General features: G+C 34.5%; 1 protein-coding gene across 1 annotated transcript in view; it reads right to left on the bottom strand.

Moving 5' to 3' along the window:
- fus (epithelial splicing regulatory protein fusilli) overlaps positions 1-14,759 on the bottom strand; it is a 98,951-nt gene that overhangs the window by 64,340 nt on the left and 19,852 nt on the right. Inside the window, exons 4-5 of the mRNA XM_088237157.1 lie at positions 12,504-12,593; positions 11,501-11,555 (exon numbers count right to left, since the gene is read on the bottom strand). Coding sequence (XP_088093283.1) covers positions 11,501-11,555; positions 12,504-12,593 — 145 coding nt within the window. The remainder of the gene's footprint in view (positions 1-11,500; positions 11,556-12,503; positions 12,594-14,759) is intronic.

Below are 14,759 nucleotides of genomic sequence, written 5' to 3'. Positions count from 1 at the left end.
TTTTAACATTTTAGGAATGTATTCGAAGGCAAAATTCTAATAATAATTCGATTGACTAATAATCGACTATTGCGGCATTCGTAATCAAAGTCATTTCCTTTTCCAAACCCAGTTGTGCAGAGTGCACACCCATAGAATTAAGAATAGTCCAGAATCATGTTTGAATTGTATTCAAGTATGATTTGAATCATATTTGAATACAACTGTGTCCAAAAATACCCCCACTATGCCCCACTTTCACCGCGCGCATTCGTGATGTCGCCGCGTAATGTTGCTAGATGGGAAAAATATAATCACACCACAAATGTAAGGTAAAAAAAAACAATTTGTTAATTTTTCTAAAATTTTACTGTGCACTCGGAAACATTGATTGACACAACAGAGTAGATTAGTAAAAGGTCATTTAATAAGAGGAATTGAATTAATCAACTTTAACCTTAAAATATAAAACTGATTTTATTTTACATAAAACGGATTTTTTTTTATCATGTTAAATGATATTTCATGTTTTAAAGATAATGTTTGTCAAATGTCCACCACAGAGTTATTTAATCCGAGGTCCAATTTTCATTAGTTCTCTCATAAGATGATCAAAGTAGGGTAAAACAATTTACTACCTTGGCAACACTGACAAAATGTCTATTTTGTTTTCTTCGACAATCTGACAGATGGAAAATAAAAACAACTTTTAAGTAATGTATTTTCTACATACACATTCATTTGCTAATTACACATGAAATGTGATCCCATCATGTTTCTTTAAGATCCTAGCAGTATTTCTACACCTTAAAGGGACACAACACGGCATAGTTGAATTAAAATCGGGAGTTGCGTACTGAGCGACGTCTACAAAGAGACAAATGGGTCAAAACGTAAACCTACTCATTTATGAGTAGTTTAGTCGCCTTCTGTTTTATGCTCTATGCGGTTTCTGGACTATTCTTAATTCTATGTGCACATCATTGATGAACCAAATGCGGCGTATTTCGATTATCTGTTAGATGAAGGTAAGGCGATCAATCTTACCCTTTAGGACCCAGTCCAGAAACAATGCAACATTGCAATCATAGAATTATAGTCTTAATTCTATGATTGCAGTGAATAATTTGATTTCATAATAATGACATTTGATAGTTAATAATAATATTTTTCACCCTGTGACCGCTATTCACATGTGTTTTTGTGTTTTTGGTGTTTTGAGAGGGCGTTTTTACACTAGAATATTTCATAGTCCCTAGACTGGGTACCAGAAGCGTAAGACTGATCACCTTACCTTTATGTAACAAAAATGGTCAAGATACACTGCGATAGGTGTACCAATGCAGTGCCCTATGCCCCATAAGGTGCGGAAAGGAATGACGATGATGATGATGTGTTTTAGACGAATAATAATGTAGGTGGGTAATATGAATGGTTTTGTTACAATTCTATCAATAGAAACTAGAAATAATACTGACATAAATATATTCAGTTTATAAATAATATTCGAATATTACATATTTTTAAAATCCAGCAATCAGCAAAAAATAAATTCCGTTTCAAAATCGTTGAAATCACCATTATTACACCGATTTCAGTCGATTTGCGTTTTTTTTCAACAAAGGCTATTAAGGCTAAATAATATTGCAACCAAAATATTATGTTAAACAATGAATTATTTTAGTGCCTACCTAGCGAAAAAACTTTCAAAATGACTAGGAACATTTCTATTAATAAATATCAGGTACTATGTTCATTTTTTTAATCGAATAAAATAACAAGTCTATTAATAGTAAGTATATTAATCGTGCATATTGCCGGTGACAACATATGGACTAGAAACCATGTCAGTAGCCAGAAATTAAAATGCACGCAACGATCCATGGAAAGACAGATGCTCGGTGTATGTCTAAGAGACAGAATAAGAAATGAAGAAATAAGGCGCCGAACCGGAGTCGTGGATATCAGGGATCGTGCAGCGAAATTGAAATGGCAGTGGGTAGAGCACTTGGCGAGAAAAAATGATGGCGTGTGGACACCCAGAATAATAAAGTGGAGACCGTGGGCAAACAAAAGAAGTGTTGGAAGGCCACAGAAAAGATGGGTCGACGATATTGCCTCTATTGCCGGTAAAACGTGGATGATGAAAGCGGGTGATAGGAAGGAATGGAGACGTTTGGAAGAGGCCGCCATCCAGCAGTGGAGAGAATAAGGCTGCAGAAGAAGAAGAAGAATATTATATTCATACGAATATTATAAATGCGAAAGTGTGTTTGTTGATTTGTGTTTCCTTCACGTCTCAATAGAGCGACCGATTGACATATTTTTTGCATAGGGATAGCCAGAGAGGTGAGAAGTAAAATAGGGTAATAAATGTTATTTAATATTTGTGTATAACCGCTTACCGACTTTTCTTTGTCTACCGGTTTCGTGACGTACCCGTCTCTTCGTCGGGACACCAATTAAACCAACATGCAAACCCCACTATACACCTTCATCGTTGTTTCACAAAAATATAAAACCATCACGACATGCATTGTATTGAGCACATGCACTGATTAGGACAAACATGCACCGATTAGATAATGAAAATATTTAATGTTGTTTGAGAAATAGTTGAAAAAAAGGGAGAGGAAGAAAGGAGGAGCTTGAGTTTAATAGGTTGAGGGTGATTATATGAAAGGTGTATAGTGGGTTTTGCATGTTGTCCTGACGAAGAGACGGGCACGTCTCGAAACCGGTAGTATATCAATAACAATATTTCAACAATGAGAAACATTATTTAAAACTGAGTAGGCGGTAAGGTGGGCTGTCAAAAATAATCAATTTGAAATTCATTATTTAAAGTTCTGTAATTGACTTGCTTTATCTATGGTTAGTCTGGTTCGCTTTTCGTTTCGGTTTTGAAGTAGGATTTTGGATTTATTCAGAATACCAGCCCAGGGCTTCAATTATGAACCCTATCTTCATCTATATATATCGAGACGGAATACTTAACTTCTGTACTATCTGTATCTACCGCGGTATGTTCTACCTACTTGCTATATCGACATCATATGATCGAAACAAACCAATGAATGGCCGCAACAAATTAGTCCGCGTTCCTTAACGTGATCAACATTTTAAATAGTTCTCATTTATATTTTAAATAGGCTTCTGTGATAAAAAGTGCTCACTTCAATGCGATTATAAACTCCCATTATTCCCAATTCAAGCAAAAAATGCTCGCTTGAACATGACTTTTATCCGACTTTTGACAATTACCAAGTTGGTGTGCTTAAAGATCGTCTGTATCTACCGAGCGATTACAAAGCCGGCTCCATACACTCAGGAAGATAGTAAAACAGATAAAAAAATATGATAACATTATTTTTTTGGCAACATTCTTTCGCCTTGATACTCTTATATGTTAATAGTGCAGAATCTAGCGATATTATTTTTTACATCTAACCACTCGTTTCCGAAACTGACAGTTTTGTCAGAATTTAATTCGAATTCAAAATTTACTTATATGTCTCTCATATTTTTATAGGCTTTTAAGAAAAAAAGTGCCAACCTGAAAACGGTAAAAAAATTAAGTAAACCGTAATTAAAAAAAAAAGTTAGGTGGAACAAAAATTTTATCACTTTTAATGCGTAGATAAACATATCGAGGGGTTATAGACTCGTCGTTGTAAACCGATGCACTTACATCAGAACTTGATAGGGGCGGATCGATAGCGTATCTTAGTAATCGGTCGGGAGAATTTTATCTTCAACTATGACGTCATACTGAAGCTATGTCATTTTAGTGCGTAGATATGTGTACCGTAACGTACGCTTCCCCTTGTTTCAAATCGATGTACCTACCCAAAACTTGAAGGTGGGGGGTCGTTAGTTTATCTGCGTAAATATTAAAGATAATTTTTCTTCAACTTTACCATCAAGGTGAAGGTATGACGTCTTTATCTTGATTTCAGGCTGCTATAAAGTTTACGACTAACTTCGTTAACCTGATCGTGCCATCCTAAACGTCATTGAAAAAGAAGAAATCGGCGGGAATCGAACATAGTGAACTGTCTTACCAACTGCGCCAAGGCGCTTGTTATGATAAATAAAATTGATGGTCCGTATCAAAACGTTATTTTTCAAAACACGTTAAAATCTTTTGCAATTTTTAATATTATATGCGTAAGCAAAATGGAGCGACGGGCATTGAAAACAGAAAAAAATAATCGTTTTTGTTCTAAGCTAATTAAAAGTATTAAAAATTTGGTTTGTGGATGAATGTTCGTACGAGGTTTTCCCGGAACACGAATTATGTCATACCCAAAACCCGAACGACTTTTGTTCAGAGACATCTCTTCTTTATCGCACCGAGAGTGTCCAATATTTTGGAAGAGCGTATTAAGCTCTCAAGGACAAAAACTATTTCAAGAGAGGAGTTGAGGACTGGATTTTCCTTAGTGGGAGGGATTTGAGTGGGAAACTTTTCCGAATGTTTGAGTTTACTGTTTACCATATTGTTGTGCCATATATTGTTGTGTTTCTGATCAAATAAAATATTTGTGATGATATACTCATGTGTCTATGTCAACTAATTGCTCGTCCCATCTCAACACAGGACTTTTAGTCACATGGAGTTGGGACATATGTCTCAAATAAAGTGTAATAAACTGCCTTTAAGTAAATAAATAAATTATGTTATGATTATTTTTGCTACGCAAATAGAGCTACGTAAATATTTAAATGTATAATGGAAAAGAAATGTGACATTGAAAATAAAAGACGAAGTGACATTTGAAGAATTTATACGCCAAACATTGACGGTCTGCTATAACAATAAATTAATAAAATATGTTTGAGTCGGCAATAAATTCATTATTTATATTTTCTTTGCAACGATGTGCTTATTTATTTATTAGCAAAATAAGAGAAACGATTGGGGGGGGCATCCAATCGAGACTTGAAACATTTTCACCATGGCGGTAAAGTTGAAGATAAATTCTCCCGAGCGATTACAAAGATACACTACTGACCCCCCACCTTCAAGTTCTGGGTAAGTTCATCGATATATTACAAGGGGAAGCGTACGTCTCGGTACACATATCTACGCACTCAAGTGACATAGCTTCAGTATGACGTCATAGTTGAAGATAAAATTCTCTCGACCGATTACTAAGATACGCTACCGATCCCCCCACCATCGAGTTTTGATGTGAGTACATCGGTTTGTATCGACGGGTCTAGAACCCCTCGATACGTTTATCTACGCATTAACAGTGTCAAAAATTTTGTTCCACCGAGCAATTTTTCCTTTAATTATGATTTATTTAAATTTTTAAGCGTTTTGAGGTTGGCACTTTTCTTACTTTTCTTAAAAGCCTATTAAAAAAATGAAAGTGAAATAAGTAAATTTTTGAAGTCGAATTTAAATTCTGACATAACTGTCAGTTTCGGAAACGAGTGGCTAGATGCAGTGGCTAGACTAGCTAGATGCTGCCCTATTAACATACAAGAGCATCTAGCCATAAAAGGTTACCAATGTAAAAAATAAATAAGTTTTTATGTGTTTTCCGTTTGTTTTACTTTCTTCCGGAGTGTACGTACCGAGACTTTAAAGGAGCCGGCTTTGTAGTCGCTCGGTAGATAAATACAGACGATCGTTAAGCATATGTCACAAGTCTTGTTCAGGCGAGCTTTTTTGCTTGGATTGGGATTTATTGGAGTTTATGATCGCTTTGAAGTGGGCACTTTCTACCACAGAATCCTATTTAAAATATAAATGAGAACTATTTTAAATGGTAATGACTGACGTTAGTAACGCGGACTAATTGTTAGCGGTCATTTATTGGCTTGTTTCATTCATATGATGTGGATATGACAAGTAGGTAGAACATACCGATGTAAGATACAGATAGTACAGAAGTTTAGTATACCGTCTCGATATATACAGATGAAGATAGCGTTCATAATCGAGGCACGGGGTGCTATTCTGAACTACTCTCGTGGCACGAGGAAACAGTTCTTTTCGTGTATTTTGTACGTAAATACACGAGATAATACGGCCACGAGAGCGTTTGGCATACCAGCTACGAGAGTTATCTGCCAGAGAATGTCAGAAAAACTATGTGGGAAAAAAATATTTGTTAATTTTTTCAGTTTAAAAGAAGCAACGCGTAAAAATATCAACAAAAGGAACTCCGCATTTTTTATTTCAAAGCCTTATCTACGCAACGCGTAATTTTGAGCTCCCGTTTCATTTTCAAAATAATGTTATCTGTGTTCAACATCACGGAACGTTCGTTGCTTATTGTGAACTCAACGTTTTGTTTATTATCTTGATTTGCCCTGTGACCCGCTAAATGTCTGCCTGATGATCCCCCACAAACGGAAGCTTGATATTCTATGGGACCTTCGCAGGGTCAACACGAGGATTTTTTCGATGAACGTTTCAATACGTGTAGGTAATGAAATATTCGTACTGCCGAGCGATCCCCAAACCGCCACAAAAATCCACTTTCGAGAAAAACGCAAAAAACGTTTCGAACAAGTAAATCGCAATTACTACTACTACCATCACGCCATTTCCCCGTAGAGGTAGGCAGAGAGAATGGACCGCCACATACGTCTATCCCGGCATACATTCCTAGCTCCTACCACATTTATACATCTTGTCATACATGCCCTTCGGTTCTGTCTGCTTTTGACATGACCAGACCTAAGATTTTGGTTTATTTGATCATGCCACGTCTTCCTTGGTCGTCCACGTCTCACGTTACCGTATATTTGCCATATATACTTGTTTTACCATTCTTTCGTCGTCCATTCGTTCTACGTGACCAAACGATCTCAGAGACCCTTTCTTAATCTTATCCATTATACTTGACTCAGATTTACACTCTGGCCTGATTTCATCGTTCGTAACCCTGTCATACATTGATTTCCCACACATTCGTCTAAGAGATCGCATTTCAACCGCGTTCACTCGGCTTTCATCCTTCCTCTGCCAGTTCCATGTTTCACTTCCAAAAATAAGTGTTGGGACTAAAACTCCTTTGTGCACTGCCTGTTAAGCTTCAATTGACATATTTTTGTTAGCAGTTACTGTGCTTAGTGCTCCGTTTATTTTGTTGCCCGCATTCGCTCTCCTTTCAACATCTTTTTCAACTCTTTCATCTCTTGAAAACATGCTTTCCAGATGCACAAATTCTTCTACTTGTTCGATACAATCGTTGTTTACATTTATTATGCAGTCAGTAACCTCACTATCCCTTTCAAATACCATCACTTTTGACTTACATTCGTTCCTCGCCAATTCGCTCTCCAGACATACATCATACATTCTAGAGACTATTTGTTGGAAATCATCCTTAAATAGAAAATCGCAATGAAATCGATAAAAACTTCTATAACCGATTGAATCGGGATAAACTTAGTAAAATAACATGACTAAATAGAGATTCTTAAATTCGCAAAATGTCATTTAATTTAAACCTATAATTATGTTTCGATTTGGATTATATGCGTATTATATGCACTAAATTATTGATTTAACATTTGTAATAAATTACCCATGTTAAAATATTAATACGCCAATAAATTACCCACGTTAAAATATTAATAAAATATAAATACCTAAATTCCCCATTACCTATTAAACACTTAGCCTCACCCTTAACCATTGGTTTTTCCCTCAATTATTATTAATGTACATGCTATAGTTTATAAGATTATTTTTATTTTCTACTTAAGTACCTTGAATTATATAACTATATAAGGACATTCAATCCAAATAATCTTCACATTCGTTTGAAAATGCCCTAATAAGGCGAAACAATTGTCACGAAGTTTATATTTGTAAAAATAAAATAAAGTGTTCAGTAGACTCAAATCAGTGTTTGATTTCTAATTATAAGTTTAAAATATTAATATATAAAAGAAATTGTCAGCGCTAATTATTTGATGCACGCATACATTTTACACGGCACAGTAAAAATACTTACATTGTTTATGCTAGCGTACACTAAAATTGAGCCACACATTAAATTAGGCATTCCTTTTATACAAATGGCAGAGTCGTTGTTTAAAAGAAATTGTTCGCTTATTACTGTATGGAAATTCCGGCTATATTGTATGGAGTTGGGATGAATGGCGCAAAAACGTAAAAAATATTACACTAGTTATATTTTCATATTTTCAAACAGTTTTTTTGGAACGTAGTTGTTTTTAAATGGTGAAGAAGCTCACAGTTTATTTAAAATGGTAAAGTTTTACCGTTTTTCTTTTTGATGTCAAAGGTTACAACTGGTTATTTATTTTTATTATTTTTTGCACCACAACAGGCCAAGATGCCCAATTACAGTGGTGAATTATATCACAGAACACCCAGGCCTGAGAAATTCACATTTTATTTTTTGTGTTCTCACCGGGAGTCGAACCCGGAACCTTCCGCGCGTGAGTCAAACGTCTTGACCACTACACCACGGAGGCCGCCATGGTTATTTTATTTATTTTATTTTATTTTATTAGGTAATTCAACAAAGATACATACTAGAAAACATACAAGTTAAAGCATTCGTCGAAATAATTTAACATGCATATATATCTTCAATTACAGAATTACACAAAATAGATTTATACGTTAAGTTGTAATACATATTTTTTAATATTTTTGTTTATACAGGATACAATGCAATAAAAAATAAGTTGTACGTGTGTACTTATTGAATAAGATTTATTCCTAAGAGATTATTCGCAAAAGCTGAGTGTTGATCATGAAAAATGTCAATTTTATTGTTTCGGCAGTATATATTATATTCCCGACACATGCGGGCCATAGGTGTGTGGTATGTAGCATTATTTGAAAACAAAGTCAGTTTAAATATTTCCCGATGTCTGAGTGTTCTCAATCCCGCATTTATTTGTATTTTATTTAGAAGGTTAGTATCTACTTTGTAGTTTAATATTTTATACAGAAATTTTATATCGAAAACAACGCGGCGTTTTATCAGAGAATTAAAATGAAAAAGAGTTAGAAGTTGCTCGTAATTTGAATTTGAACGTGGTAAGAAATTTGGAACTTATACAAAAGGTACTTTAAGAACTTTTTTTGAACAGATTCTATTGAATGATACTGTTTCAGTTTTATATGCTTCTCCGTTGTGGAAACACCTTCAGTTTTTGGTGTTGTTTGTTAACGGTAACGACTAACGACTTCGTGCTGTTTAAAATTTCGAATATTTTAAGAAACAGAAAAAGGATGCACACGTTCATGGGACTGCGCGGGTGAGGGCGGAGGGAAGATGAGCCGGGGAGATTTCATGTGTAAATGTGTATGTTCTTCTTCCTTGGGAGATAACAATACGAATAGTGGGTATTATGGATAAAGATTTTAAATTAGGGCGAAGCGCGGTAAGCAAAATGTATTTTTGTATTTACTTCTGCGCTTGGTGTATATATAGTTGGATAATTTATACAGCGCCATTTTTGTGAAAATCACCTCAAGGGCGCTGTACAATTAATAAATATCCCAGCACATCTTGCAGCTACAGAGCGCATGGACGGTTGGGATTCTAGTTCCTCGTTTTCAATTAAGATCAATCAAAAATTATAACAGATAGGAGCTAGATTACAGGACGTCGTGCAGCTGCAGAGCGCATAGACAGTTAGAAATTTAGCCCCCATTTACACATTTTAAAAATTGACAAATAAATTTAGTGTATTAAAAAAAAAATAATTTGAATAATAAAAAGGAGTAAGATTACAACACGCCTTGCAGCTACTAAGCGCATAGACGAATGGAATTCTAGACCCCGTTTACAAAATTTAGATATTTTAAAGTTGATATATGAAAGCTGAAAGGTGATATAGTTTTCGTTTTTTTTAAACGATTCAATTTTTTTTGTAAAACTGTTTTAAATGTTTCGGAAGGCTAACTGTTTTAAAACAGCAATTACCATTTTATTTACCACTTCTAGTACAAGGGTAATGACAGTGAGGGCGCAAAAAAAGGAGCAATCTCATCATTTCATCTTTCCTTGTTTGAGTTAATGTTAAGCAAATATTTTGTTACCTCTTCTATCTCAAAAGTGGCATTACCAATTGAATCGTAATTATTAGGTTAATTTGGTGTAGATAACATTTTGAAGGGTTGATCATTAGTATGATTGCTGAGTGATTCATAAGATTCGATAGATTGCAGTGAATCGCAAATGAATTCAATATAAAAATAATGACAAATATTCTAGAATGATTTATAGTTCTCATTTATTTTCTACCATCTCGTCAACATCGTGATCACATTCGACGGTCTGTTTCAGCTTTCTCGTCGGATTCTCCGCTTTATCCATGTTGAAATGGCTTAAATATCCTGCAGCATGTCACGTTGGGTTTTTAAAGTAAGACTACTAAACTGGCAGCTGTCGTGTTGCCAGGACACTCTGCCACTACTGACACTTATAGTAGGGCCAATTTAATAGGTCACATTTGACATTTGTCGGTTTTAGCTTCATAGTGAGGTAACCTGCTTAAAAACATCGATTAAAGTGAATGAATCGATTCGGACTTCAAACATAATATATGTCAATTGAATTCAGTTGCTATGAAAAGTACTTATGGGTACTGTAATTTTATTTTCAAAATCATAAGTCGAATCCCTGTCCCATTATTATTTTCTATCTTAAATTTAAGGAACAAAATAAGATATGTACATAATTTAACAAAACTATCAACATTCGATTTTTCTTATAATTAGAAATCAAACACTGATTTGAGTCTACTGAACACTGAATACTGTTCAGTAGACTCAAATCAGTGTTTGATTTCTAATTATAAGTTTAAATATGGAGTTCTACAAAATAAACACCAAATCAATCAATTCGATTTTTCTGTGTAACATCCCTAGTGTTTAAAAAGAAAAAGGGTTCACTGATGCAACATTGTAACGACGTTTAGAACAGAAAAAGTTTATTATGTTTAGAATGGTTTATTAGTGAAAGTAAATCATAAAATTACCTTCTTTTGTCATTATTACAATAAATATGTAATCGTAATTGAAAAAAGTTAAGCAATTGTGCAGATCTAAGGTTGAAAAAATAAATAATATTTTACTACCGCCTTTACAAGGTTATGTTGTTGAATTTTGATGAAGTGTCAAATGTGACCTATTAAATTGGCCCTACTATAACAAAATGCTTTATTGTAATTCCATGTTAAAATGGAACTTGTCAATGGACTAGTCTTCTTTTAACATGGAACTAAAATAGCTGTAACGATTTTCTACGTTAAGTTATTTGTTAGATTAGTTCTTTTTGTTTGATTTTGAATGAGGACTAAAATTTATGTATTTTTAAATAATCTTACATAAAAAATATTTTTTCATTTTTAACATTGATCAATTCATTTGAGGATTTCACTAACGTTGTCATAACAAGTCTTTCTTGCATGTTCTTCTCCGGTCTTACCATCACTCTCGCCATCTCAGTGTGTCGTATGTTGGGGGAACATATATTTTTTTATATTAAAAAAACAGTTCACTCACCATATTCCTGGCTCCAAAATCATGTCAACCGTTTCTGGAAGTCCAAATTGGAAACCTATGAAAAAAAATGAATTAGAAATCATTTTAAAACAATTTCTCCAAATTCTCAAATCAATCAATTTGAATCATGACTTTAATTAAGATACAGGAGTCAAAATCTTACAGATGCATACTTAATAAAGGGTTAAAAGTAAATAATATGGAAATATGACACATTAGGAAAGCTTCAAAAAATAATGTTCCTGTGATCAATAACCAAACAACCTTTCAATATAGCCCATAAAACGATATTCCATTGTAATCTTCATCATTCCCTTTCCGCACCTAATGGTGCATAGAGCACTGCATTGGTACGCCAATCGCAGCGTATCTTGATATTTTTGTTACATGAAGCTAAGATGATTAGTCTTACGCTTCAGGTACCAGCCCAGGGACTATAAAACATTCTTGTGTGAAAACACCCTTTTTAAATAAATAATTCATTTACATATTACAACAGAGATGAAGAACATTTAAGAGAAGGTAATATAGAAGTCTAGGCATCTACAGGGCTTATCACCTGTCAATGGCTGATTTAAGTGGCCACTTTACACACTGTGTAACATTCACCATTCTGCCTATATTTAAACATCTATATTCCTTCAATTCTTCCATCTGTTGATGTTTGTGAAGTTAAAGAACTGAAACCTTTATTTCATTTAGTTCCGCGGCATGTAAACTTTTTGCATTTCGATGGTTTTAAAACGTGTTCGAATTTGTAATGTGATTAAATTATATCTTTACAAACAAAAATAATTTTATCAAAATTGATAATTAACGAAATGTTCAGACAGTTATAAACTTCAAACCTCGGTTGAGGGACAAAAGTAGTATGGAATATCTTTTTAATAATTTTTACGTTCAATGTGATCCAAAATGTAATTTTTTAGACCCCTTTCACTTTGATGTCTAAAAAATTTAAAAAACTTTTTACACCAATTGAAATAATACTAAAATGACTTACCGTCAGAAATCATTCTCTGCAACACGTTGGCCATGTCTTTTGCTTCTTTCATGTAGAAATCATTCCCTTCGTACGCTGGTATTCCTAGATCTGGCAAAATATCGAGTCAAGGAAAAAACAGCCAAAATCATGCGTACAAACAAACTAAGCATAAATATATTACGTTGATCGGGTCAGAAATCGAACCCGGGAACTCAAAAACGGTAGGCGAAAACGCCAACTACAGCACTACGATGCGGACTTCTCAACCCGATTTCCTTTTCCAGGATTTTCACCTGAGAGTAGTCGGCGAGTCGAAAACACACGTCCTGGATTCTGGTTCTATTTCACAAAAATAACTTTATTTTACGTCATTGCACAGAACTGTATTCTTCGCCCTAGTAACGTGTCTATTTAATCCTTTATGTGACACCTAGAACAAAGTCGTACATACGTAAATATACCACCAGAATTAAGGTAATCATTTTCCAATATTTCGTATTAATAATATATAAACATACCTCAACCATTCAAAACAACCGCATCTCTCAAAATTCTATAAAATGCATACGTTCGTAGCCATCTTGAGTTTACTTCTGTTGTTTGGAATCCTCGATATATATATATATATAGTTGGATAATTTATATAGCGCCATTTTTGTGAAAATCACCTCAAGGGCGATATACAATTTATATATCACAATTCAGGATACGGCACTACCCGATGTAGGGAGTACCGCTTTACCCACCGTTAAATTACTGTGAGTCTACCCCAAGACCGAATAGCAGCTAGGCCCTGGAGTTTTACTGGTATTTTCTCATCTCGTTTGTGTCCTTCTAAATCGATTTTTACTAGAGTAATTATGCGCCTCATATTTTACTTCGAAAATCGTTTTTCTCCTTGAATTCATTGTCTTAACAATCATAAAAAGAGTTAACTCTTTTTTGATACAATTTTCGTGCACGAGAAGGTCGCGTGCCTTCGAAATTGTTTAAAATTAAATAAAACTGTGACAAACTATTCATAAATAATGACAAATATGACAGATCGCATTCTAGGGCATATTTTTGACAGATAAGCTGTCGTGGCCGCCAGATATGACAACGTTTTCCTAGGAAACCACTCTCTAGTCACCGTTTCGGCGGCCGTTCACCGCATCACCGTTCATACGGCCGTTAAGATATCGGCACCGTTTTTCTAGGAAACCAGAGCTTTACTTAATTCTGACATTTCTCTTAACGCTCAAATTAGTAGAACGATACGTTCATGCTTCTAGCTGAGAAAAAGTAAATACATACTTAAAAATTTGCCGGTTCATGCCGCCCGTCAATTAATAAATGCGTTTGTAGTGTCTATAGTCCTTAAAATATAGCTTGATTAGAATGACAGCTGTCAAACTAATGACATTAGTGATGGGAAATTACCGATCACTGATCAGATCGGTTTTATCAGTTATTTCATGCAATCATGAAACTAGAAAGTTTCCAAAAATTGATACAAAAACGCAAAAACAAGCCGTGTGTTTAACACAATTATTCACGAAAAAATAAGACATTTATACTTTTTTCATGAACAACATCAATTGAATGATTTTTTTATTCGATCAATTTACATAGATCAATTTGTCCCATCTCTAACGTTTTTGCAAAATGGTGTAACCTTGTAAGAGCGTCGTTAATAATTAAGTTTATTTTAGTTTTTTTTTTTAGTTTTAAAGCTGATTTTATATATTTATGTTGATTTATGTGTTTAAGCATTGTATTAAAAAAAATTAACACGCCAGATACAAATGATTTTTCGTGTGTCAATACAGACTCCTTACTCCTTAGACGTTCCTACAAAGTTATTTCGTCACTTTTTCTGACAAATGTCATTCTAATTAAGCTATATTTTAAGGACTATAGAGTCGATTATTGTAATAGTAACTACGCAGGTCTACCAATGAACAAAATGACTCGCCTACAGTCTGTATTAAATGCTACAGCGAGACTTATTTTCATAATCCCTAAGTTCAGTCATATCACTCCACTACTTCGGGAATAACACTGGCCAAGTTTTCCACAGAGGGTGAAATACAAATTCTAATGGCTTATGTATAAATCACTGCACAACTCTGCTCCGGAATATCTAAGGGAACTATGCATTCTAGATGAACTAGCTGACAGGCGTCTTCCGCTTAGATCAGCTACGTCTACGGCGAGAAAAAATACCTCTACGCAAACAGCGCACTAAGTACGGTGAACGCGCATTTGCGGTCGCAGGCCCTACGGCATGAA

This window comes from Micrasema longulum, unplaced genomic scaffold (assembly GCF_059751315.1).
Source record: "Micrasema longulum isolate JH-2025_06_02 unplaced genomic scaffold, ASM5975131v1 h1tg001659l, whole genome shotgun sequence".
NCBI classification, from domain to species: Eukaryota; Metazoa; Arthropoda; class Insecta; order Trichoptera; family Brachycentridae; genus Micrasema; species Micrasema longulum.
Note: the sequence above shows the minus strand (reverse complement) of the source record. Positions and strands in the feature narration are given on the sequence as shown.